The following is a 26320-nucleotide window of genomic DNA, read 5'->3' as shown; positions in this document are numbered from 1 at the left end:
GAAGGACCAAACGTGCTTCTGCTGACAAATTCAGCAGGTTCTGCCCAGACAGAAGGAGCAGAAGAGTCAATAGATGTGGTGTGACACAACCAGCCCCACAACATCGTTTTCCCATCAGTTACTTTAATTGAACTGTTGCAAAGTAAAGAACCATTTAAAATGAAGGATTCAAGACATCAGACTTTCATTATCTCTTGCTTTCTTTTAGGTGAAAGATGTTTTTCATAATTTAAAATGCTAGTAATTTTGAAAGGTTTTTAGCATTTACATTTACTGCTTTTTCTCATAGATCACCTATGATGTGCAGAAAAGTTTTCTATCCTCTAAAGTCCCTCACTAACAAAGAAAAAAGAAGGGTGGCTTTATTTGTTGAAAACTCCCAATGTTTCTATGAAGTAACTGGTTAGAATTAACCTGTTTGAGTTTGACTGCCTATCTGAAGCCTCAAAAGCACAAAGAAAAAGTTATGACAGTGGATAGATACTGCCACTGTTTCTGTCTATTTTCTACAACAAACTAGATTTTGGTCACTGTTGAAAGGGATGTACAAGGCCACTTGGAGTATCAAAACCAATAAAAAAGGCAATTTCAAAGTGATTTTTCATGTTCATTAATAGAGTTTATAATTGATTTATTTTAAAAAAATCCCAAAAACATATTTTCAGAGGTTTTCTTCAAATGGAAATATTTAATCAGAAATCTGGGGAGCCTAGCCAGCCTTCCTTTTACTGTCTTCTACCTGTATGCAATTTCTGTGCAATCTCTTATGCTCTGGGTTTTATTTCAAAACAAATATTTCAAAAAATGCCTTTAAAATCACTTCTTGGTATTCTGTAGAATAGGTATGCACTAATCTAGGCTTGACAGTAGGCACATTCATGATGGTGGGCTGGAAAACATACTTGGGAAACACATTTCAGCCTCCAACTTCCAAATTGTTGTTGTCAGTGAGTGGCATGGATTTTAAAGCTCTAACAGGTGGTTTGAGAGTGACATACTGGATTGTATCTGAATAAAAATGTTAAACATATTTTACATTGGAAGCAAGACCTGGGTTATTTTAGGCTGTGATTTTGATTTGGAGATTACTGAGTGTCTTCATTCTGTTTGATTCCAAGAAGCACTTGTTTTTCAGAGCTGTGAAGGGAGAGGGTATGGAGCAAGTTTTCAGAGCTCTCTGTCTTAAACCCAGTGACTTTTTGTAAGACCACAGCCTTTATTCTGTGCTTCTCTTTTTGTTGTTCACTGGGAACATGTTTGTAGTCAGTTCTTTCTGACTGAGAGAAGTTAATGTAAAGAAACCAGCCTTCCAGTTTGCTTTCTCCATTTCCTCTGTCTGGAATGTGTTGACAGCATTTTCTGAGATTCATTAGAGCGTATTCTTTTATTTTCTTCCTAAACAACGTATGGGCAGCTGAAATCCTGGTTTTATCTGCTGAGTCATGTGCTGTTGGTAATTGTCTTAGCTGTTCAAACCAAACCTGTGTGCTGTTAAACCACAAAATCATGGTTCATTCTAATTCTGGCAAGATCTTCTCCTACAGGACTATGGGTTTTGCTCAGTATGTTCGTAGAGGTTTTGCGGGGAGCTTTTGCCAAGAGTGTAAATGAGACTCAGAGTGTGGTTTCCTTAGAACATTTTTTGAGTGATGGATTCTACAGGGAACTCCCAGACACTTCATGGGTCACGCTGGTGTTTTAGCTAGTATGTGGTCAAGTTGCATCTAATTACAGAAAAGATTAAGGAAGATATCCTGACACTGTATTTTATTGCCAGTTGTTAAGATCTGGTAGCAAAAAAAGGAACAATTTTCGTTTCCCTAGTTCTTCCTACAAAATCCTTTTTGTTTGAATTTACCAGGCTGTGGCAGCTGGAATGGTACAGGAGTAGATGTTCTGTCTTAACTACAGGACTTGCCATTTTCAGCTCTGTTTCATTTTATGTTTTTCAGGCATTTCTTGTTTAAGACATCTTCTGGAACTACTCCTCTGTTCAGCAGTTCTTCCCCTGGTTACCCGCTGACCTCAGGAACAGTTTACACTCCACCTCCCAGACTGTTACCTAGAAATACATTCTCCAGGAATGCATTCAAGCTGAAAAAGCCCTCCAAGTACTGTAGCTGGAAATGTGCTGCTTTATCTGCAATTGCTGCTGCAGTCCTGCTTGCCATCTTGCTAGCATATTTCATAGGTAAGGCTGTGTTTCCTCTCTCAAATCACATGGCTGCATCACAAAATGAAAGTTCAGCAGATGAAGGGATGGCCAGTATGTTTCAAAAATGCGTGTTCTTAGTGAGCAAATATTATTATTCCTTATACTGATTAATGAGGAAAAATAAAATGTTCAAGTCACGTTCACTGTTGTAAGAGCAGTGGAAGCAAGAAATTGATTCAGGATTCTTAACGTGCAGTGTTAACTTTAGGTGTCAGATATGCACATCTCATAAATGGTCCAAACAGAGGGATGTAATCACTTTTTGATGCAGTGCCATATGTTTAAAAAGTATTTAGAAAAAATAAGTGATAGGTAGTGAATTCATATAAGTAACAGAAGCCAGTGGCATTTGAATTCAAATATTACCATCACATTCTGCCTTTAGATAAAAAAAACAAAATTATTTTGATTACTGGTTCTCAGTCTATATTGGTCTGTGTGCCTAAATCCTGGTGGTGTTAAATTTGAATCATTAAATGGTTCCATTTTGCATGCAGTTATTTTCTGTATTCCACTCATCCTTAGCATTTTGTAAGGAAAAATATAGAAACTCTGAATGTTGTGTTTATTTCCCACGATTCATATGTTGATAGTGACCACACTGTGTTCTGATCCTTTCTGTGCTTTTTTGAGATGTTTTTAACATGCTGCTGAGATTTTGTTTTTCTTAATTTAATTAATTCCTGACTTCCTCCTCCTCCCCTGTCCCCTCTCATTCTCTGTTGTTGTAAAGGTTTTTTTAGGTATCTGCACAAACTACCAGTGTATTTTGTACCTTTTAAAGTGCCTTTAACAATATGCTGATGACAGTGAAGTGCTGCACACTCTTTAGGCTCTCTGAGTAAATGGCAAAATTATGGTAGCTTGACAATATTTTCTGTTAATACTTTCCAGACCTATTCTTTGTGGGATTTATTTCCTCTCTGAAACTATTCTCACATATAGCACTCAAAAGATCTATAAAGATGTGCTGAAATTCACTCTTTTTTTCTTTCTTTTCTTTTCTTTTTTTTTTTTTTGATCCTATATAACCTGACTCTTCAGGATAGACTCCGTTTTCTAAGAAAAACCCATTTTTCATACTAATGAGCTTCCATATGTGATTAATTTATACAATGGTAGGAGAGAACTGGCTGCCTGTTCCTGCTGTCTGTTTAGTCCAGACCTACATCCCAGCACCCTGAGTAGTACAGATCTAACCATCTTTCTGTATTGCCCCTGTAGAAAGCCTCAGAAGAATAACAAGCTTAGTTTGGTGTATAAATGAAAAGATTGGAAAGCACATAATTCATTGAAGTTGACAGTTATCATACAGCAGCTCCCTGTTAGAGTGATTATGCACATGGGAAATGATATACTGTAAGTTGAACATTTTAATCATGTGCATAACTTTGAAGTGATGGATTATGAAATGTGGTTTTTCCTTGGTATTTAGGTTACTGTAATCTTAAGCAAAGCTTTGCAACGTGGTTATTGCTTTTTATACTTTCATTTTTAAGACAAGAGAAAATGTAAGGCAATGTATTGACTCTTAATAATTGATGAATTATCTATCATTTCAAGTAATGACATAACTGATCCATTTTGACAGAAGTTTTTGAGGTCTTCTTTCCAGCTGAAAGAATGATGAGCACAATAGAGCTGGTAGTGAACACAACAAAGCAGGGTTTAGGAGAGAGTGTTAGCTCAAGGTTTAAATAATGAGAAGTTACCTGACAAGCTTTGTGCCATACACAGGAAAGAATAAGTGTATGTCACAACCAGAAAATAGCTGAAATTAATCCTATGAATAAACTTGGTAGATCCACCATGATCATAATTTAGAGTGATGGAAGAGAGAGAAAAGAAAAAACAAAAAAGCAGTGGTATGCTTGAGAAGAAAAGAAAGGTAAAAGTGAAGTGCTTTTGGTAGGCCATTTATTAAACTAATTCCTTCACTCTCAGCAAAAAATCATGCAATTCATTGCACTTGACAAAGAGCAGGAGTAAGACCATCAGCTATAAACTAACCCTTGCTGTCCTCCAACAGTGTGACTTAAGGTGCTAAATCATCTCCTGATTTGAAAAAAGGAAAGGCTTTGAAGGTGCTGCTATTGTATTTCTGCCTTACATGCCCACAAAGAAAATTTCTTGCTCTCTACCATAGCAGAGGTTGCATCACTGGGGCTACATTAGCTGAAAGTAAGAATTGTGGGAAAAGTCATCAAAATCTGCAGCCCATGGTTCTGCTCCTTAGGTTTGTCAGGGTATCTGGGCTGTGTGAATGTTATTGTATCAGGGCTGGTCAAGACTCTTGCAAATGCAAAATGCAAAAGGCAGTGATGGCAAATATGGGGTAAATTATACTGAAAGAGAGCTTTGAAGTTCTCATACTCTTCAGGATTTCTAAATTAATTGTCCTATTATAAAAGGGATGGGAGAATTGATATGGGTGGATCACTGGAAAAATTATGTCTACAGGTTTAAACATGGGACTTTGAGACTACAAAAAATTATGGCTACCATGAAAAAAATATAATGAGGGTGATTTAAAGAGAGAAGCAAAAAAGAAATCATAACTGATGGAAAAGAAAAATTATTTTAAAAATTATTAGGCATTCCTATTGCCTTTTCTCCAACACACAACTAAAAATACAATGAATGAAATGAAAAGGCAGCATGTTTAACACCTTAAAAATAAATTCATAGTGCATAAATAACCTTTGGAACTTTTTGCCACACTACATAATTGATGTTAAATAAAGATACTACTGAGATTTTAAGTTAAACATTTGTCAAAATAATGGCAATATGCCTTGTTAGAAGGTAACTTGGGGTTTTATTTTCTTTTTTAAGATATGTATAGATTGATGGTTTGTATCATAATATGTCATCAAAGTCTGGCTATTTAGATAGACTCTTCCTTTTTAGGCCTGTCAGTACCACTGTTATCTGAAATTTTCTAAATCTTCCTCTGCAAACTACCCTGACTGATGTCTAGGAAAAAGTTCTGCAGGTCTGCAGTGGTCCAGGGCACCTGTTTGTGCAGAATAAGCTTGGTTCTGTGTGCAGACATTTTCCCTCTTAGACAAAATGGTCTGTGCCTGAATTCCTTGACATTGGCAGGGTTTCTGCAGAAACTTTAACACAGATCAAATTCACCAGGTTGAAAATAAATCAGGTGACTTTTGGTCTTCTTGTTAAAGAACTAGACAGAGGGGAAAAGTGCAGATGGGGTGTATGAAAGAGCACTTTTAGATGTTCCCATGGCCAATTGTTGTACTATTTTTAATAGTAGAGAATAGGAAAAAAAGTCACTTCAATTAACTTTTCCATTACATGGCATACACAGGGCTGGCTGCACATTTAAGCCAGGCTTGTCACTGCTTCCTGCTTCCTCAATAGCCAGATGTGAACAAAATGCAGAGTAGTAGTTGCTAGTATTGCACAACCTTCTGGTAAACTCCAGCATTCAGGATGGAAATGAAATTGTCCCACAGTCCTCTCTGAGACTTGTGCCATTTCACAGAGCCCAGGAGTTATTCCTATTATCCAGGGGTGACATATGAAGAATGTAGAACCAGCCATTCAAATTAGGACATCCTGAAGATATTGGGCTGGTGGTAAAACCCAGTTACAAGAAAGTAATTTATAAAGTGTCAAAAGGAAAGCATATACCACACATATTGTCTTTGTCAGAGTGTTCACTTCAGAGGTTAAGGGAGTGATGAAAGCATTTGTCATGTTAAATTAGTTTTTAGCTCTTTTGATTCATGCCAAAGTTGGAGGAGAAAAATATAAAAAAGAAGAAAGAAGGAGGGTAAAAAGAGTCACCTTGTATTTTTCACAAAGTAATTGCTGCCAAACATAAATACCACATTTTTGTAAGCCCCTATGCTGCTCTGATTTCTGCCAATCTATCTTTGAGCATCAAAGAACATCTGACCATCAACATGTCAGTACATTAAAAATATGTTAATTTAAATATTTAGACTTTCCTGTGGAGGAAAAAAACCAAAAACCTGAACTGTTATTTCCTGTGGAAATTAAAAGCTGTGATGGGTTTAAAGATGTTTCACTTGAAAATAGTGTCTTGATACTCACACTGAAACAAATAGATGCTATTTTTATCTGCTATCATATGCAAGAAGATTCAAGAAAAATAAAAGAAAAATTACATAGACCATGGGAGCAGCATTCTTGCACCACCTCAGTGCCTATGTTGGACATGAAAGCATTATTAGTCATTTATTCCTCAGTGTTATTTGACCTTAAAGACACATGAGGTTTAAGATAAATTTCAGGTTTCTGCATAAACTTGATCAGAAAGGACTGAATTGCCAAAGGGTCTGGCAGTTAATTAAGCAAATGAAAATGTCCTGCTTTTAGAATTTGAAATAAGAACCTGAAAAATAGCTATCCACAGACCATAAGATACAGGGAAATAAATGGTTAATTTATGTAGTTTTTCCACTTGTACACAGAAGTATTCCTTTGTTTCTGTGAGAGTCAGACAAAAAAATCTAGAAGGATTTTTGACTTGGAAGTAGAAGTCTCATCTCTGGGTCCAATATCTGTACATGGTACAGTGTGCATAAAATTTTATCCTCCAGTCCCACATTTCTTCCCCCAAATTAGTCAATTTTTTGCTAATGTAAGTGCTTGGATAAAGTTTGTTGTTCATTCATGTTTGTAAGTTCTTCCACTCCTGCCAGGTTGTCTTTTTGACTCTGATTCCACAGATGACCAGTCACTAAAATAGGTTGCTGACGTGCCTGTCTAATGTACCCATTGATTTGTTTTTCTCTCTCTGAGTTGTACTTTACAATTAGGATCTTCCATTTCATTTGATTTTTTTATCTTGCATTTGTTTATTACTTGTGCAGTCAAAAAACCACAGCCTTTGTCTTGTCCAGACTTCACTGAAATCAAATTTGCTAGACATTTTGGAAAGCAAGACTGGAAAAGGGAAAATCATGCAAAGCTGGAACCTCTGAGAGGCAGAGGGCATCTGGCTGCCAATCACTGTGATCAGATTCACTTGAAATCAATGTAAACCAAGGGAATGCTGCATCTTGCAAGATTAGCTGATGACAGAAGGTTCTGTTCTTAAATTTGCATTGAAAATAGGTGTCAGGGGCAATAATTAAATTTTAGAATATGCCTGTCATATTTTAAATGTCACACATTCAGTGATTCTTATTGACTGCTATCAGTCAATCTGAGTGAGAAAAGCGTGGTAGTAGCTCAATGAGCTTGTCTGATGCTACCTCTGAGGAGTTTTAGGAAAAAGCATCTGGCTTCATTCCATTAAAAAAATAGGTGCTGGGATTGGGAGTTTTGGTTCTTGTGTCCACAAAATTCAGATGTGGCTTTTTAGCCTAGCAAGTGTTCCTTCCCTGTTCCACAGTCCAAAGGTGTGAGACTCATTATGTTACCAAGACACTTCTCCTGGAGACAAACTGCTCCAGCTGCACTTTGTGCTTCATGTCACAAAGAACAGGAGGACTCTGACATGAAATTCCTTGGGTGTAGTTTTCCTGGGCTTTTGCTGAGTCACAAGCCAAAGCTTGATCTGCAAGTCTGTTCCAGGAAAAGCCAATGTACTTTTGTTTTGCCTAGCAGAGATCTCGGGGAGAAGGAGAGCAGGAGGATTTCAGTGTGGAGGGGCAGGCTCACAGCCTGGGCAGTTCTATTTCTGTGGGGCATTTTCATACCATGAAACTCAGCACTTGGAACTGGAGTGAGACCAATGTTCCCATGACTCCCAAAGTGCTGTCATGTGCTCAGCTCTTGCAGTTGAAAACCTTTCTTGCTCAGCTACCAGGCTGAACATACTCTGAAGCCTTGGCAGGAGTCAGGGGACAGAGAGGATCACAGAATGTTTTCTTCCATGTGTTACTGGAATTGTGTTTTCAGGGCACGTTTTGGGTTGTTAATGCAAATTGCACAGCACAATCTAGGATGGGTCTGAGGAAAGGTTTTTCACACATGCTGGTAGTGCTCCCCAGGAGCTGTTAAAATATATTGCTTTCAACTTGAGTAAAGAAACACAACTGCCTCATCAGTGCTCGCTGTCCTGGCTGTGCCTGCACTGCTCAAAACATTGCTTGGCCAAGGTGTTAGTGCCACAGAAAGGAGCAGTGTGATGTGACAGGAAGGAAATGGCCAACTCAGATACTACAGAGAGATGCTGTTTACAATTAGTAATTTATTAGTACAGTCATTATTTGTATAACAGAAATGTTGGGTTTTTGAACCATAGCTGCAAGAATGGCTTCCTCAGAGGTGCCTTGTCTTTTGTCTCTCAGTTGTGAAGTACAGGTTGTACTTCATGTGCCCTTGCCATCCTGCCATGCACAAACTAGAAAATACGCTGGATTTCATGATGGCTGTGTGACAGAGCCTGTTCTCACTTTCATCAGTGCAAATACCTAATATTAGGAATGTTTTAGTGGTCTAGGGTTTAATCCCAGAATCACTGGGATGATTTGTCAGGCCAAAGAGATAGCAGAGATAAGTAGATGCAGAATGAGACTTGCAGGAAGCCAGGAGGGGAAATAATGAAAAAATGTTGAGATATTTTAGTGAGACATGCTTTATAACCCAGCCCAACAAACTGAGATGAGGCCATTTTTCAGGGAAAGGGTAAGCATAAGGGATATTGAAGATTAAATTTTGCTAACATAATGCCAAGTCAGAGATACCTATCAAATAAACCTGTGGTCATTCTCTTGAAAAGTCAGTGTTCAATACCAGTGTAAAATGTCTCATTTCTTCCTAGGGAAGCATTGCTCTGTTAGCCGTTATTTAGATTGAGATCACCAGTTGATCATTTATAGATTCATTTATATTGATTATTTGTTTCTTTGTTGACTCACTGTGTTGTTTTGCACTCAGTATGCTTATGGATTTTATTTATTTAAGTATAGCAGTACATATTTGCCTTTAGGAATCGAATTATTGCTCTGTGGGTTCATAGAGTCTTGAAAGATTTGACATGGATTTTGTAAGTGTGGCTAATGTAGCTCTTAAAGCAGCATTATGAATGCCATGAAAGAAACCCCACACAAATAAAAAATGCTTAAGTGTACTACAGAGACAAGAGAATATTCAAGGAATATTCAAGGAACTTGAAGGAAGACAAAATAAAAAATTGGAATTAAATTCACTTTGTGGAAATACTAAGATAGGGTAACAGAGTAGGGAACTTATGGAGCAAAATAAGTTGAACAAATTGGAAGAGAATCACATATCACAGAAAACTTTACTCACCATATAATGGGGTGAATTGAGCAGTGTGTTAAAAGCTGTTTAAGAAACAGTTTTCAGGATTATTTCAGCTTTTGCTTATTTGGGGTTTAATTTTATGTAGTCTTGCATCAGACTTTGACCTGCCTTCTCATGTCACTACTCAGATCCCAGCCATCATATATATTCTGTATGTCCAGTAATACAGTCATTTACTTGCCAAGGTCAGACAGTTTGAACAGCTAATACACCAAATTTGTGTGATGTTGTGCCTTGTTATTAATTCCTTAGAAGATAGCCTTGTAGCTATAAACAGGAAAAATGACATCTTCTGTGACAACCTGTCTGACCCCCGGGACAGATTTTGCACTCCACATTTGGGTTTGCAAGGTTATAGGAAGATTTGTGTTGGAAGGAATCTCTGGATTCCTCTTCTGCTCCAAATGGGTCATCTCTTATGTCCATCTGCTCTTGAAGACCCCCAAGGACAGAGATCGTGTGGCTTTATCTTCTTCATGACCTGGAGGTCCCAACAGGCTGCTTTGAATGGGTAGAGGCAGGCCAAAAATTATTTTATTTGTTAGAGCAGTGTGCATAGGAAGGAGAGGCTCCCTTTTGGCCTGGTGCATGTATACTTTATAGTCAGCAAACTCTGAATTTCCCATAATCATTTCTGACATCAGAAGCTTGGACTGCAATGCCAAAGTGAAAAATGTAGTTGGTTAGAAAAATCATGTTTTGACTTGTATGTTGAGCACATTTGATAATGAGAGAATCAGTACTGAACCCCACTGTGTGATTATAAAACACTCTTAATGTCTTTATCTTGGCTATTACTAAATAATTACTAGGAAAGGCAAGCGTTTGTATTAATGCAGTTCCTGAATGGAAAAGGAATTTCATTCTCTAATGTTGATCTTACAGAACCTTACCTAATACTGTAAATATGCTCTAGGTTTAGTTTGTTTTCTTCTCTGGGGTGTCCAGATTTATCCCTCTGTGTCATATTTAATTTTTAAAATGTCCTATACATAATGCATAACAGTGCTGCAGTTAATTGAATTTCAAGCTTTATTTTAATTTGCTGGTTGGTTGATCAGCTGATTTCCTCCAACATTTTTCTTACTAAACACTTTCTGAGAAAAGCACAGAACAGAAAATGTTTCCACATGCTGCTGCCAGTGTGGCAGAGCAGGTTCCCCACGTGCTGGATAACAAGGTGTCTCTGTGTCTGTGGCACCTCACTTGCCTTGCAGGAGTCAGCCTGGAGTAGACGAGGCTCTTGGAAAGGTCAGACAGTCTGTTCCATAGATGCTGCTTATCCCAGCATGTTAACAGTTGTTTTGTTCAAATTTGGGTGTAGTGCACTGTTCCTGCAGTGCTCTTTTGTATTTTCTGTATATTTGCATCATCTTCTTTCAATTCACTTATTTCTCCTGCAAGAGGCTTCCCACCTCCTGCGAGGTGCAGGTGGCTGCAGATCTCTATTGCAGGGACAAGAGGGTGAGGAATGAGCTGGGGGTGCAGGGGCTGCTCAGAGATCTCCATCCATGCTGGCTGCAGCAGAGTGCCAGGGATCCACTGCTGCTGCTCAGGACCCAACTTCACATAGAAAACTGAATTATGTGCAATTGTACTCACTCCAAACCCATCAAGAGATTTCATTTCTCAATTGAGATCTTTTTGCTACAGCTTTGCTTCCTAAATATGGAAGCCATGAAACCTGTCTGTAATTCCAGGGGAGCTGGTTCAATCCAAGGCAGGTAGGTTGTCAACAAACTCAGGTTTTGCTCCTGACAGTTGGAATTGGAGTTGTGAGGGTAATATTTTCTTTTGCGGAAGAAAGATACTCCTTCTGTCAGACTGTACTGTCACTAGAGGATTTCTGTGTTCAGTTATTAAAAGCTTTAAAAGAGAGGTAAATAGTGCTTGATATGCTGAGAAAATTAATGAATGCTAGGAAAATGTCAGAGGTACAGAGCAAGTATTCCAAGGTAATATAAGAGTAGATATGAACTTGTGGCATTTTTGCTGGTCTGTGGAAAACGCAAAAGAACCTTAGAATGAAAGAGAAGAGAAGCAATTTCACAGCAGGCACACTAAAATGACCAGAACTGGGAAATGGAGCACCAGAGCCCCATGTACCTCATGGTGCTGGGTTACTGTGCCTTTAGGATCCGAGCCTTCTCCAAGGAGAGACCTGTGCACGTTGGTGAGAATGTGGTGCAGAGATGGGACCTGAAAATAGAGAATCCTGTTAAAACTGGCCACAAGGTAGCAGGGGGGCAGCAAGAGAAAAGAGATGCAATTTAGGCTCATATGATTTATTGAGCCAAAAATTTATTTTACCTGTTGTTTGTTTCTTCATACCTGTCCCCCTTTTACATCACGAGACTCTATTAATCACTGATAAGCAAAAGTCCAACCACATGAGAAGAGAGACCATAATGGAGCCTGCTCATTAAAAAAGCTCAGGGATCTGGTTAGTCTCGCTCTTGCATGGGGAGTTTGACTTTTTTAAAAAAACATTTTTATGTAATTTTAACTCTTATCATGTTGTCTTCATGGCCAGAATCTGAACCTTAAAAACATCAAAGTTCTTATACAAGTGTTTAGGGATTTGGTGCTTGGTTCATGAACGGTGTTAGTCTTTTCCAACCAGAAGAATTTTTCTGCACCTCTGGAGGCTTCCTGAAAATCCTAAAACAAATAATAGAAAAATAGTGATTTAAAACCTAATTTCTAATACAAACCAGCTCTGGCTGTCTAGATGAAGAATAAGCTTCAATAAATGGGAGACAGACGCAGCCTCTTCAGTATGAAGAGCAGTGAGGATGCAGAAATAGAAATAGGTTTTTCATTACTTGAGGGATTATGCCTGGGCCAGAAATGCCAAATATTCTGTGGACCGCAGCTGCACTTTCAGTCTGCTGCTATATTAGCTGGTAATAGTAAAACAATGATGTGGTGGTAGAGACAGCTATTTGTTCTCAGAAATACAGAAAACTTGTTTTCCCTTTCTTTGCTTGGATTGCCATCTTGTCCTCCATGGCATGTCCTAAACTTCTATCCCATTGCAGTAAATGGGCTACAAATTAAAATGTACATTCTCCTTGAGCACCACCTGAGGATGCTCCTCCAGCTGCTGATGTGCTCCCTGAGCCAATTTTTTCTTCTGTCCTTGTGACACTCCTTAGTCAATTCAGGGGCTCGTTATTTCCTTGCACAACTGGGTCAGGGCAATTGCCTGAGCAGCCGTGGGCAAGTGCCATCCATTAGACCTGCAGCAAGGAAGGGAAGGGGCTGCTGTCCCTGGGAGCAGGGAATTCAGAGATGTTCAGGGAAAGAGCAGGATCCCTCCTACTCCTCCACTGTTCTTCTGTCACTTGATCAGCACTGCTCACTTTCATATTAACAGAGAGTGGAAATAGTTTTGTTTTCAGAATGTGGCTCGGTCAGAGATGTTCAGGGAAAGAGCAGGATCCCTCCTACTCCTCCACTGTTCTTCTGTCACTTTATCAGCACTGCTCACTTTCATATTAACAGAGAGAGTGGAAATAGTTTTGTTTTCAGGAGGGTTTCACTCAATCTCATCTGGGAATATTTATAAAGGGGAATTACTTAAGTTAAAAAGCTGTGGCTTTCATCTCTTTAGATTTTTTCTCTTAGATATTTGACAGAATGGGTTTTATCTTTTCCTTTAGGCCAAATAAAGGTTTAACAACATTTAACACCGTTCTCTTCATCTTTAGATTTTTTTTCTCCTGTCAAAAATCTATGCATTTCTTGTCTATAAAAACCAATCTGAAAGTGGTCTGCTTAACTCCATTTCCCCATGCTATGAAGCATTGTTTTAATATGTTGTTTGACTTTTTACACTGAACACTCATAAATCAATTCATCTTTTTTCCCATATTTACCATTAGAAAACTGTAAACAGCTAGAACAGAAAAAGGCTTTTAAACACAGTGCAATTTGCTTAACATTGCTTTGGCACTCCTGGAGTAACAAATATACAGCAGGTACCTTAGCAGTGGGAGTTTTCTCTGCTTTGTCTGTCTGTGTATTTCAATGTAAAGATTCCTGTGTTGCCCATGGTTTGAGAAGCCAATATTTAGTATAGAATTCACTGGTTCAATGAATTTAGAATTCCTGCATACCATTTCAAAGCTGTCAGCATGCCAGCCTGCATTTCAACTCAGGACTGAAGGAGGAGACCTTTGAGCAGCTACTGTTAGCAGGGTGGTGGAGTTTTGAGGTGAGAGTTCCAGTGCAGTGCAGCTGAGGGGTTCAGGTCACCAGGCAGTGCAGCCTGCCAGAACAGTCCATGCAGTCCCTAGGTTCATTCTGGCACTCTTTTTCCAGGGTCCCAGTGTCACAGGAGACGCATGAAAGTTCTGGATTGTTCTGCAAACCCTGCTCTGGCAACTCTGCTGCTGGGACCTTGGATTTCCAGTTTGCCCAGTGGGTGCCTCTGCCTGGGACCAGTGTGGGTCACTGATGATGAATCATTTCCCAGGGATGGGGCAGCACAAAGCCTTGTGTTGCCTTCTTAAAATCCATCTTATTTGTTACCTTTTGAGTATGGAGCCTTATTCTAAGCAGAGATCTTTGCTTTTGCTAATAGAAAGGTCCAAACCAAAGCTCAGGACCCAAAGCATAGGAATCCAGTTCCCTTAACATATTTCTGTTTTTCAGCTGTAAGCTATCCTTTACATACTTTCAGCAGATTTTGTTTTAAATGCTCTCCATTAAGAGTTTCTGCTGAGTGCTACAACTTGCACACTCTGACAATCCCAGAGCAGTCTGCAAAAGAGGTAATGGCTGCATGTACTGCACACCTTGCTTTTTCTTGAGTACAGTGGTGACTCTGGAATCGTCAATATTTTTTATAGCTGTAAAAAGCAGTTTCTTTAGTTCAGTGTTCAGGGGTTTGACACGTGAGTAAATTACTGAATAGAGTAGGTCACCAGTAAGCACCTGTGTGAATGCTGTTAGCCAAAATTTGTGAATTTCTTTAAATTCAGTTTTACTGTATGACCTCAATTCTTTCTGTTTTCAGAGACAAAAGATTTTTATAATTTCTTGCAAGGCAAAACAGCCCTCAAACACCAAATGTTAAGATTTGGGAGTTTGGAGGTAGCAGAAATTCAGTCTTTCACTTGCCTTAGTAACATTGCTCATGAAAAATCTTCTGATGAAAGAGTCACTCATCAGAGGGCAGGAGAATGGCTTTGAAATCAGTTTGGCTCTTTTGAGCACTCACTGCTCAGCTGGTCTCAGCTCCAGTGCTCAGGCACACGGTCCTGGTAGGGAAAGGGGAAGGTTTGCTGTTGTGTGGAAGTAAGGGTGAATCTTTGTTTCCTTTGGCTGGAAATTTAAAACCAGTCACGTCCTTTCTTGGCTGAAGGAAAACACCAATCCTAGGTGCTTCCTTCTCACTTGCAGGGTCTGTAAGACTGGGGGGTTTCTTCCCAGCCCCCTCTGCTGGGGTGTCCTTTGTTAGATGTGATTTATGCCAACGTGCAGTGTGCCCTCAGTCTTTGGGAAGTCACGCGATTTATCAGTGCCAGCTCTGGGCTGGGGAGGCCTCTGAAACCTGTGTGTGTCACCTCCATGAAAATATCCCCTCTGTCAGCTCAAGAACTGGGAATCCTGCAGTCATTAATCCCTGGTTTTCAGCTGTATAAATGCCCCATGTGCCATTTACGAATAGAGACATTATTGCTGAGCATGAAATGCCATTTCAGTTTGAACTCTGACTAGTCTGCAAAGATAAAGATAATGTTATTCTATGGGAGTTTTACCTTTCAAAGCTTTTTCTAAATATAAGCAGTTTTTCCCTAAAGCCTTTTTGTGGAAGCCAAAGGTCTGGATTGAAATGGCAAGATCATAATAGAGTTTGGGCTGCAGATTACGAAAAGGCCAAATTTGTAGACAGAATTATATTTTACATGTCTCTAGCTTGCTCATTGTGTTTTTGTGTACAAATATGTACAAATTGAACTGATTTCTCTATAGATTTTACTGATTTATTTCCCCTGCTTTTTGTTGTGTGCTACTAGATGCTCTTTAGTCATATCCACATAATACTTTGTGATGTACTGAAAGTAAATAATATTACAATCAGCTGACAGAAATATGAGCATATTTCCCCTGCTTTTTAGCTTGCTTATTTCATGTATTTCTTCAGAGTTTTACCCCAGGCCCATTCTTGAAAATTGTCCATGTGTGCTGTTCTGAAGTTTGTTAGAAATGCACATGTCAGGAAAGGGAAAATTTATCAGTCTGTTTAAACTTTTCTGCAGCAGGGGAGAAGTTTATAAAAAATAACTGTGAAAGTAACTGGAAATAGTTTTAGTTTATTTTGTGAAATTTACAGTATCTTGAAGCATTCAGTATTTTGGAGGAATCTAGTATGTATTGCCACCAATACTTGTCATGAATAATAAAATTGTACTCTTATGAGGAGGAGTGTTCCTCAGAGCCTTTGTTACTGCAGGCTCAGTGCAGTGCTTTGGGTAACTTTAAGTGTGGCTTGGGGTCACTGAACACTAAATCCAGACTCTCCCAACAGATGTGCAGATCAGCTGGGTCTGCACAAAGCCACCCTTCCCTGTGCAGGCTGGTGTGAAAGAGGGCACCAGGGAAGGTCTTTAAGCACAAGATATTTAGGACAAAAGCAGTTTGTCCCCCTAACTCTCACCTTGACAGAATGGGTTTAAAACCAGAAAAAACTCGAGCTGAAAGTGCTCTTGGACACCTCTGAAGCTTTGAAGGCAAGTTCTCTGTTCCCTGGCTGAAGGTCAGCTCAGCCTCCCGTGAGGCAGGGGTGGGGGAAGCAGGAGGCAGAGCAGATTTGTCACTTGCTCATCCCTTGGTTCAGGATCCTCTGGATGTGACCGTCCCTGCCTGCCCTTGGCGGCGGAGCCGGCGCCACTTCCCGGAGCCTCCCTGGCACCATCAATCTGCTGCACGGGCTGGGAAAACAAATAGCACTGTGTCCCAGCCAAGGACTGACAGATGGGGCCAGTTCTGCTGTCCTCTCACGAAATCTAGCTAGAAAATTGATAACCAGCTTTTCCCACTGAAACTGAAATAAGTCAGGCCCAGATCTGCAAAAGGAATTCTGTGTACCACTCCACAGCAGGTGCATTAAGGTTGATAGATTTCTTTTAATAATATTTTTTTTCCTTCCTCTACCCCCCAGATTGTATTTCCTTATGGGTGTTTTAATTCTTAACAGTCTGTATGTCCTGATGACCCAGGTAGTACTCTTTCTTTTAAGAAAATGCAGTTTTATTTATACCCTTTGATTTTATTGAGCAAAAGCCCACATTCTGTGGTGCTCTCATAATTAAACAAAAGTTTGTGTAGAAGCCAGTATTGTAAATTTTGCTTTCCTTAAGAAAAAAAAAATAGCATCTGATTTAAGAGCAGTAAAAAATTTTGTAAGTTTTATTTATTTGTAAAGCGATAGCTGCTGTGATTGAAATTAAACATGGTATCATGCTGCTTCTGATTAATTCTAGCACAGAGGAGCCAAAAAATAACTTGATTTTTCTGTAAATAGGCTAAATTAGCATCTGGTAAATAATGGTAGTTAGAGGAATTGAAAAGAAAGACAAAAGTTTTATTATCTGCTCAATGAAATTATTTAGTCATTTTTTTAAAAAATAATGCTTGAAGTTAAGGTTATGAGTCACTGTTTTGCAGAATTGAGATGAATAATAGTTAATGCTAATTTAGCTTAGAAGCATTTTACTGTGGGGAAAGTAAATGTTATTATTCCTGCACTCCAGATGGCTAAACTGGGTTTCAGTGATGTATATATTTTACATTACTGTAAAAAATGATCTTAGGTCTGCTGGTTTTGAGTGTATTCTGAGGAGTATCAGCCTCTATATTCTGGTATTTAAAAGTTATCATAATTATCATTATCAAATTATCATAAGAACTAAATGTAAAGAAGAGCACTGCATTTTACAAAGAAATAACAGCCCGAGGTGGTGAAGTGTGATAGACAATCCGTGCCCATTGAGACAGCAAAGCATGACAGGCAATTCCTGGCTGTTCCAGGTAGCTCAGGAGGAGAGATCTCTGCGTGTGTGTGGGGATAATGGAGAGACTTCTTCACCAAGTGCTGGAATGATAACATGAGCTGCACTATATTCACTCCCCAAAGAATCCTACACATTCAGATCACATTTGGAGCAACGTTTTCACAGGGTTTTCCCTCATAGTAGGCCAAATCATTTGTTCTGGCTAGCATCTCAACACCTTTACTGGTGAATAGTTAACATTCTGTAGTTATTTTATTGAGGAATACCAGTATATACTTTTTGAGTTCTGGTATTCTATTAAAACTCAAGGTGAGGGTCAGCAGAAGTTTGGGGATCTGTGTGTCAGAGTTTCCCCACTCTCCTGCTCTGCCTTGTCCCAGCTCGTTTGATTTTCCCAGGTAACTGTGCAAGGAGAGGGCAGTAGCCTTGGGTGGTACCAAATCAATGTCTTCCTCTGGCCTCTCAGGATGCAGGACTTGCTCTCCAAGCACAATCTTCTCTATCCAGTTTTATTTCAGGACCCCAAGTTACTGTCTGGTGGGGCAAAGTGTTGCTCTTCAGGTTTGTTTTCTGGGAAATTGTTTCTATTTTCCTTCTGTAAGCTGAGCAGAAGGGAAGTAGAAATCAGCACTGCCCTGCTCTGAGCTGGTTCTGTTGAGGGAAACAAAGCCCCTGGCTTTAAGTGAATTCTTGTTGCTGCCAGAGTATCAAGTGTGACACCCTTGGCCCACATTCAGTGTTAAGCCAATTTTTACTATTGTTTTAGCTGAGATATATCCTTTGTAAGTACAAAGAAGCAATTTCTTCAGAGCAGGAGTGAAGCTGGACCACTTGAGGAACTTTTCAGTGCTATTCCTATTCTGAGAATAAACGGCAAATATCAGTTTCTAGGATCATCAGTCCAGTGTCTTTTATTAGCAGTCAACTTAAAAAAATAAAGAGTTAAAGTGTAACCTAATGTGGCAGAAGGTGTAAAAATAATAAAATATTTTATATTAATGCTCCAATCTGAAGGGGAAAAGACAAGCTTTATTCTGTTTTCAGTACAACTTGATGAAAAAAACTTCACAGAACAAGAACAGAGAACCATGTGTTATTTCTGTTCTTTCTCTGGTTTTCTCTTCAGATCCCAAACCCCTAGTAAAGCTTTCAAAACTACTCTGCGTGAACAGTAATCTGCTTTTTCCCACCTTTGGTTTACTCATCTATCTCCTAATGCTGATACTCCACACTCCTCCTTTCAGTGCTGTCAGGTGTAGGAGCAGTTGTGCTTTGTGTTTGTGCTACTGTTCATGATGATAACGTGTTTTCTCATTTAAGAATCTGCAGGAATCTTCATTCTGATTCCAAGGAAAGCAACTTGTTTGTTACTACTGGGGGGGGGAGGGGGGGAATAGGACTTGAAAAAGAAAGATAAAATATAATGAGATTTGAGTGTTAGCAGTACCTGTTTGAGTATGATGTCAACAACTCTGCCAACATTCCCAAATTGCTTTTAAAATTTTTAATAGATTTTTTGTGGAGAAGATGGTGAATATTTTGATCTTGACAATACAATTATGACTTCCTTAAAACTTGATACAGATTAAACTGAAAAGACATTGCAAAGGTGCTTTAAATAATTTCTGTTTCAGTGATACAGATTAATAATACTAGATTTCTTTTTCTTCATCACTAGTGTTTGTAGAATTATACTCAGTTTTTTGATAACTTTTCATTATTTGATTTCTCTGTGGAATTAGTGTAAAAATTACATGTTTCCTTGTTGATGTATATGAATGGAAACGCAGCTGGGTATGTCTCATTTTAGTGCTTTGAAGATTGCTCTTTAAGTGCTTGTGTTCTGGTGCCACAGCAAAGTTGTGCAGTGAATTGTGCTACTGAAAAATTCAATAGCTTCAATCTACAGCGTTTGTGTGCCTCTGCCTGAGCCTTTCTGCCACTAGGTCGCATGTGCAAAGAGTCAGAGTCCTCCTCCTTCTTCTCTTTCCTCATCCTCTCCCCAGGTTCCATAAATTTTGTCAGTTGTCACCACAGCAGGTGTCTTATGGCAGATATAGTCCCAAAAAATGTGAATGAAGTAGCACATAATTTAATGATTGATTTACAAAGTGAGCACTGAAGGGAAAAATGCTTCTCCCTCTGATACCAGCAGGCAACCACTAAATCATCAGCCTACACAAAGGTGTAGTGCAGCCATCCACAAGGAAAATTTAAGGCAAGCTAAGGTAAGCAGCACACTGTGGCTTGCAGCTGGGAGCTGGCAGAAGAGGGTGATGGAGCAGAGCCAGCTTCTGTGCCTGAGCAATCCCAGGCTCTGGGGGCAGGACCACATTCAGCCATCCCCGCCCTCCCCAGCACGCGGGGTCTGCATCTCTGCCACAGCCACTGCCCTTCACAGTGCTTGTGTCAAGAAAATTTCTTACTAATGGCAAATTTGTACGATTCTTGTAAAAAAAAAGGGGGGTTTCATGCTTTATTGTGTAATTTTCTGCCATCTCAGTCTCCAGGGTGCCAGTGCACCTGGGCCGTGCTCCTGGGGCTGTTGAGAACTGTTCAGATTTTTGGCTGGAGCATTTGTCAGTGTTTCTGATTAACCCAATATGAGTACATTTAACAGGAGTCATTGCTAAAATCATGTTTTGCATCTCCTGCACTGATATTTACATTTGCTGAACATTTGCACTCTTTCCCAGGTTTATGTGATGGGGTTTGGTTACATTTCTGGAGTGGCAGGGCTCACGTGTCTCCTGTTTTTTGGGGAATAGGCAGCCTTTGACAGGGCTTCAGGCAGTGCAGAGAAACCCACACTGTGCAGTGCCTTGCCAGGCTGGGCTGAGCAGCAAGAGAGAAATCCTGAGTTACAAGGGCAGGGGTTTAACCCCAGATTGCTTACTTCAGTCTCCTATCAGTTGGACACAGCCCTGGTGACTCTGCTGTCCTTGTGTCCCACAGCTGGCAGTGGCTGTGCCTTCCTGGGCAGAGCTGAGCTGCTGCTGGGCTTTACATGGCAAAACTGCAGGCTGCTTTAGTGGAAACCAGTTTTCCATACAGTATCAAGGATTGATTGCCACCTGTCTAACACACAGCCAGGGCTGTGCAGGTCAGCTCCTGTGGTTTTCTTACAGCCCCTCTGCGTTTTCCTGTGGGGATTTAAGTTTCCTTTCCCCATCCTGCAGTGCAGCACTGTTCTTGGCTCACACAATCACAGGATCATTAAGGTTAGAAAAGGTCTCTAAAATCAGAGTCCAACCTCTAGCCCAGCACTGCCATGTCCCCAAGAGCCACATCCACATTCCTGAAGGCATGCTGTGTGTGCAGGGCTCTGCTGGGCAGGGCTGCTCCCAGAGCAGACGCTGCTGCTGGGAATGGAGGCAGTGCCACAGGGACAGCCTTTCCTGCAGCTCAGGGCAGTGAAATCACTGGAAATCATGGAATGTGTGACAGGTGGCCATGGAAAACTTCAGCCATCGAGGGATACTTTTCCTTTGGTATCTCCTGTAATGGAACCTTAATATCCTTGCCATTGAATTTACATGACAGATCTAGCAAATAGCCTAGAAAATGCTGCCATTAATAAAGGAATCCCATAAGGCCTGGGTGCAGATACAGGAAAATGTGTGTTATGGCACCATTCAGCAAAATTTATTCTTGCAATTATGGCCCTCAATGCTGGCACACCTATTCTTAAAAGTCAAGTCTGCATTTGTGGACTTCAGAGGTTTGTTTCCAGCATTCTCATATTGCAAAGGTTGCTAAGTTGCTAAGATACAGGCAGAAAGGTAAGTTTATTTAATACATTTTGTTGAATAAATTTTATAAAATATGACTGTGATCTGTGGTTCACTAGGTTATATCTGAGGCTATGCTCAAGTGGAATTGTCATGAAAAATAGTATGGACTTGATTCATGATTGCATTATTCCTCTTCCACACTGATACAGCTACATTGAAAATAATTGACTTAAACCAATGGGGCATGAAAAAGATGCAGGGATGAATTTGGCTCTGTTTCTCGAAATGAAATATGTGCCATTTTCTGTTCAGCATTTGCTGTACCTTAAGAAAAATCATAAGGCAAATTACATCAAATCAGACTATTAAAGGAAGCATTTTCTTGTTCTGTGCAGTAGAACAGACCTGAAACATTTATGTGTTCAGAATTTTCTCAAAAGCACACTTTTTATCCTTGCCCTGTATTTAAAAATTGATAACCAAGGGGAAAAGCTGTTGAGTTATAAAAACAGGGGATTTTTTTATTGTAATTGTGTCATCTGCTGCTAAAACATAATTGAACTCAAGGTTTGCATTTGCAAATGACCTTGACTAAAGTTTTGCAATTCAAAGAATTCATGCAATGACTTGGACTGTCTGGAATTTCAGAATCCCTTCATGGGGCAAAACCCATGTTTTGCTCCTAGTGAGGATCCTGTATTTGAGAAAGAGACTCTTTCTGCCTCTCATTTTAGACTCTGTTTACAGAGAAAATCAGTACAGGAAAGCAGTTCAGAGAAAGGCTGAATGCTCTTAGGAGTCTTGTTCTCACCTGTGGCTCGAGGAACCAGCTTGTAAGCTCTGTGGGGGTACCTGGCTCACCAGTATTCTGGAACCAGCAGCCCTTTATTGGCCACAGCTCTGGGAATAATCTTCACTCCACTGCTTTCTGCATATGGAGACTGGTTTATGTCACAGGGATGACATTGCTGGGTTTGTGGATGCTGCATCTTCCAAGCACTGAAATAGTCCCTACAAGGACAGAGATGGCTGGAGCACGTGTGCTTGGGCACAGAATTCCCTGGCTCACACCACTGTGCTGCCTTGGAAAGAATAAATAATGTATTTCTGCCTGTCAGTCCCCTTTGCTCCCTCCTGTCTTCTTTCTCCCCAAAGGGAGGCTGCAGGCTTAGATTTTCTCCTTGATTCAAGTTTTTAAACTTTATTGGAAATTTCTGAATGCAAGAGGAGGGAAAAGAATGAGAGAATGATTACATACCTTTAAGGGCCTGAAGGTGAAAATCCTCAGTGTTAATTTCTCATCTTTAAGCCACTATTCATTTGCTTCTTGAGTCAATGTTTTCCCAGAAGCATTAGTGACAAAAGCAGCTGCATGTGTGGATGTCCCCTTGTGTTTCTTGGGTCTCATCCCAGGGGTGCTTGTCCAGATGTGGATCACATGCTTTGGGAAAGGGACTGTTCCCTGCACATTTGAAGTACAATCACAAGTTGATTGGAATATATGTTGTTCTTTCCAGCCAGTTCTTTACAGTTTATTCTTTAGGGATCTTTTTAAAGGCACAAATCATTGCCTTATGATTGCTATTCAGAGTAAGCTGCTGGCTGTATCTGACAGTGCCCTTCCCCAGATTCCCCTTCTCTGTCTCCAGCTCCCTCACCAAGCTGTGTGTTCCTGTGAATGTATTCAGCTAGGACAACAGAAGGAGGAGAAGATGACAAAAATAATTTATCTCTTTAAGAATACTGATCCCCAAGTAGGGTTGTTCCTTGTACAAACAACATGGGTGCTGTTAAACCCACGGGCAGAAGTTGGCACTGGTTATCTGGTCTGTCACTGCTCCTGCCAGGGCTGTCTCTACAGACACAGGACAAGGAAAGGACAGAAGGACCACAACCACCTCCACAGAGTTCTTGCTTCTTTCTTTCAGAGTTCTTGCTGCTTTCTGCAGCCCACTGTGAACAAGAAGGCTTTGGCTGTCAGGCTCTGCTTCCTCTGCCTGAGGCTCTGGCTCCTGGTTCCATACCCAGCCAGGTATTTGTCCCAGTAGTTTTTCAGCTTGTACCTGTCCATCAGGCATATTTAGAGGGCCCATGGCTGTGGAAAACTGCTGGATGGGAAACTTGCTCTTTTGCCTCTGCTTGCTGGAAGAAGAATTGGATGGCATTAAGAGGCTTCAACCTGCTCGATGTTTGTTTCTGGGTTTCCTAATCACCCCCTTATTAATGACTCCATGTTCATCAAAGTCTGCTTTTTATCTCCACTCATACAGATTCTTGAAAGTAAATGAAACTCAGTGGTCAAGTAAATGCTGCATTTTTACCTGAAAAAAAATATACATGATTTAAAAAATAATTTTAAATGGAACTTCCCATTATTCCCAGTGCTATTGTGAGAAATGGGCTGAAAGCCATACAGTTCCTTCCTTGCCAAAATGGGGCATAACCAGGTTTGTTTAGCAGGCTTCTCATGAGAGTCAGTCCTTACACTGAAAGCTTCTATCCTGTCACCTGTTTTTAAATGCTTCAAATGTAGGAAGCCTGCTGCAGGTGGTATCAGTAGTTTTACTGATCTGAGGCCTTGGGCAAATTCATTTGAATTGCTTTGAAACTGCATATTCAAAATTCAATAAAATAAGAGGGTCTGATGGTGCAGCTGCAGCATATCCCCTCCAGCTGGGTTAGCTGAGATGTTTCAAGGCTCTGGACTAGCAAAGCCTGGGTGTGATGTACAGATTATACAGAGAGCTGCCAGGGAAGAGGTTTTGGCAGGCTGGGTACAGCGATGCCCCCTGCCAGAAGACTTGGGAGTGAGTAACAGTGGATTTCATGCTACGTGGCATCTTTTGCTGGCTTTCCTGGACAGAAATTTGTTGGTGCAATAGTGGCAGCAGGCCAGGGGGAGGGAACTGCCTCAAGGGTAAAGGGATGGAATGTAGGAAAAAGAATAAACCCAAAAAGCTCCAGTTGTTTTGAAAGTGACTGGTTATCCTGAATGCCTTGGTCTGGCTCCAAAATGAGCTGTTCTGTGGGCGGGTTTTGTTAAATTGCATTCAGAAATCATATTTGCCCTTGGGCAGATACCCTTGCTTTTATGCACAGTAGGCAAGTCACATGCACTAAAATGGAATTCACATGGTGCTTTAGTCAAAAAGCTAATGTCAGTCATCATACCTTTTATGCATATCCAGTCCCTTGGTTCTTTATGCCCATTTAAATATGCAGAAGTGCTTTTTATTATTACGCTGCCTGTGAAGTATGGAGATATAGATATATAGGCCATGCAATTTATTGCAGTGTAGACTCTTCTCTGCATACGTATTCATCACATAAATTAAAATCATAGGCATAAAACATTTTGGTCGGTGGGTTCTGATTTTCTCAGATTTCTGCTGTTAGACAGTGAAAGTAATTCCTTTATGTGCCGTGCATCCACACTTTCCAAATGACTCCTTCAGTAGCAGTACATGGCTTATCTTTGTAGCATTGTAATGCTGGTATCCTTGTGAGCATCACAGTGCTGGCACAACCAGCACAGGGCCCAAAGGTGAGACAATCAGAGAATACACGCAGGGACGTTATTGGAGCACCAGATCGTTGGACTGCACAGTATGTCCCTCATTATTGAAAGGGCTACCATGAAATTTAATTTAGGATTTTACAGACACATTTTGAATTGGAAATCTCTGTAATAACTTTCCCTTTGCTCAGCCTTTTAACTGTGAAATTCAGTTGGGGAGTTTTGAAGCAGCAGGTAGTGTCTCAGCACTCTAGAGGGATTTCGCCAGGATTCAGCTAAAGTGCTTGCAAGTGTCATTTCCATATTTAACTAATTTCAGTTTTTAATTAGCTCCATGTGAAAAATGAGAGTTCACGCTGAGCTAAGCTGTCAGCACAGAGGCTTGTTTCCTTTCTAGCCTCTCAGGACAATTACTGCAGCATCCCCTGGTTTTTTCAATGAGAGTGCTTAGCCACTGCACGCTCCGTCCCTCCATTGTTCCCTGCCAGGAGCCGGGGAGTGTGTTGTGTCTAGCTTGCTAAAATGGAGCAGATAACTTCTGACAATATTTCAGATGTGAAATTGGCTCAGCAAAGGTTCAAAGAACTACAGAGGTCTGGCTCTGAACCATCCAGCAGCACGGAGTGCTCAGAGCTCCCTGGCACTGTGCAGTCGGTGCCATTGTTCGAGCAGTGTCAGATGCTTCCAGCTCCATCCCTGGGCACTGCTGCCTTCCAGCCAGCACAGAGGGACAGAAGCTTCTCCTGCTTCTCCTGCTTCTCCGTGGGCTTTCTGCAGCCCCCTGTGAGCAGAGCAGTGTCCCAGAGGCCCGGGGGCCTCCAGGTGAAAAGATTTGCCTTTGTGTGAAATTCCACCATATAGGATAGGCATGGAAATTTGGTAATCCTGCATCTCGGCTCTAAACTCCCCTGTGAGGGGCTGAATGCAAATGTTAAAATAGTTCTCGAGAGCAAAGTGAGAGGTGCAGTTCTTGTAGACTCTGCAAAGCCATGGGATGTGAACAGATTTCTGAAATAATTTTATTAACTGATAGAATTCTGAGTTACATTTACATGCCAGTCACATAATGCCATTGTTATTTTTGAAATAATGCAGTCATTAAATTTTTTAAATTACATTTAAATGGGAAAATTGGTGTAGATGTTACCTCAGGGCTTGTTTTGAGGTTTTTTGTGTTTTTTTCAAACCTGTCCTATAAGGTGAGATTTTTAAAGACTTATGAATGTGAAATATTGTATGAAAGTATCTTCATTTTGGTTTGTATCCTAGCAAAATAGAGGTTGTGTGTATTTTATTCTTCACTAATTAGTACGGACAGCCACATCCAGTAGGCAGAAGCTGATTTTCTCTATTAGACCATAAAAACAAATGCATTTTTTCAAATCAGGATGGATGAGGAAAAAAAAATCTCAGCTTTTTGTGCTCCTAATGTTTGTAGTGTTGTGAAAAATGAAGGTAAATACATTACAGAAACTTGTCAGGTACAGTGATACTGACAAGTTCCTAGTAATTTTTGTTTTAAGATGCTGAGATGCTTTGATACCTGCTTTCAAGCTGAAGC

At 40.2% G+C, this 26320-nt stretch overlaps 1 protein-coding gene across 1 annotated transcript in view; it reads left to right on the top strand.

Moving 5' to 3' along the window:
• The window catches only part of TENM2 (teneurin transmembrane protein 2), a 616650-nt gene that overhangs the window by 454128 nt on the left and 136202 nt on the right, over nt 1–26320 (top strand). Inside the window, exon 7 of the mRNA XM_039701625.1 lies at nt 1953–2191. Within this exon, the coding sequence (XP_039557559.1) occupies nt 1953–2191 (239 nt within the window). The remainder of the gene's footprint in view (nt 1–1952; nt 2192–26320) is intronic.

Source organism: Passer montanus, unplaced genomic scaffold (genome assembly GCF_014805655.1).
Source record: "Passer montanus isolate IOZ18808 unplaced genomic scaffold, ASM1480565v1 scaffold15, whole genome shotgun sequence".
Taxonomy (NCBI): Eukaryota; Metazoa; Chordata; class Aves; order Passeriformes; family Passeridae; genus Passer; species Passer montanus.
Note: the sequence above shows the minus strand (reverse complement) of the source record. Positions and strands in the feature narration are given on the sequence as shown.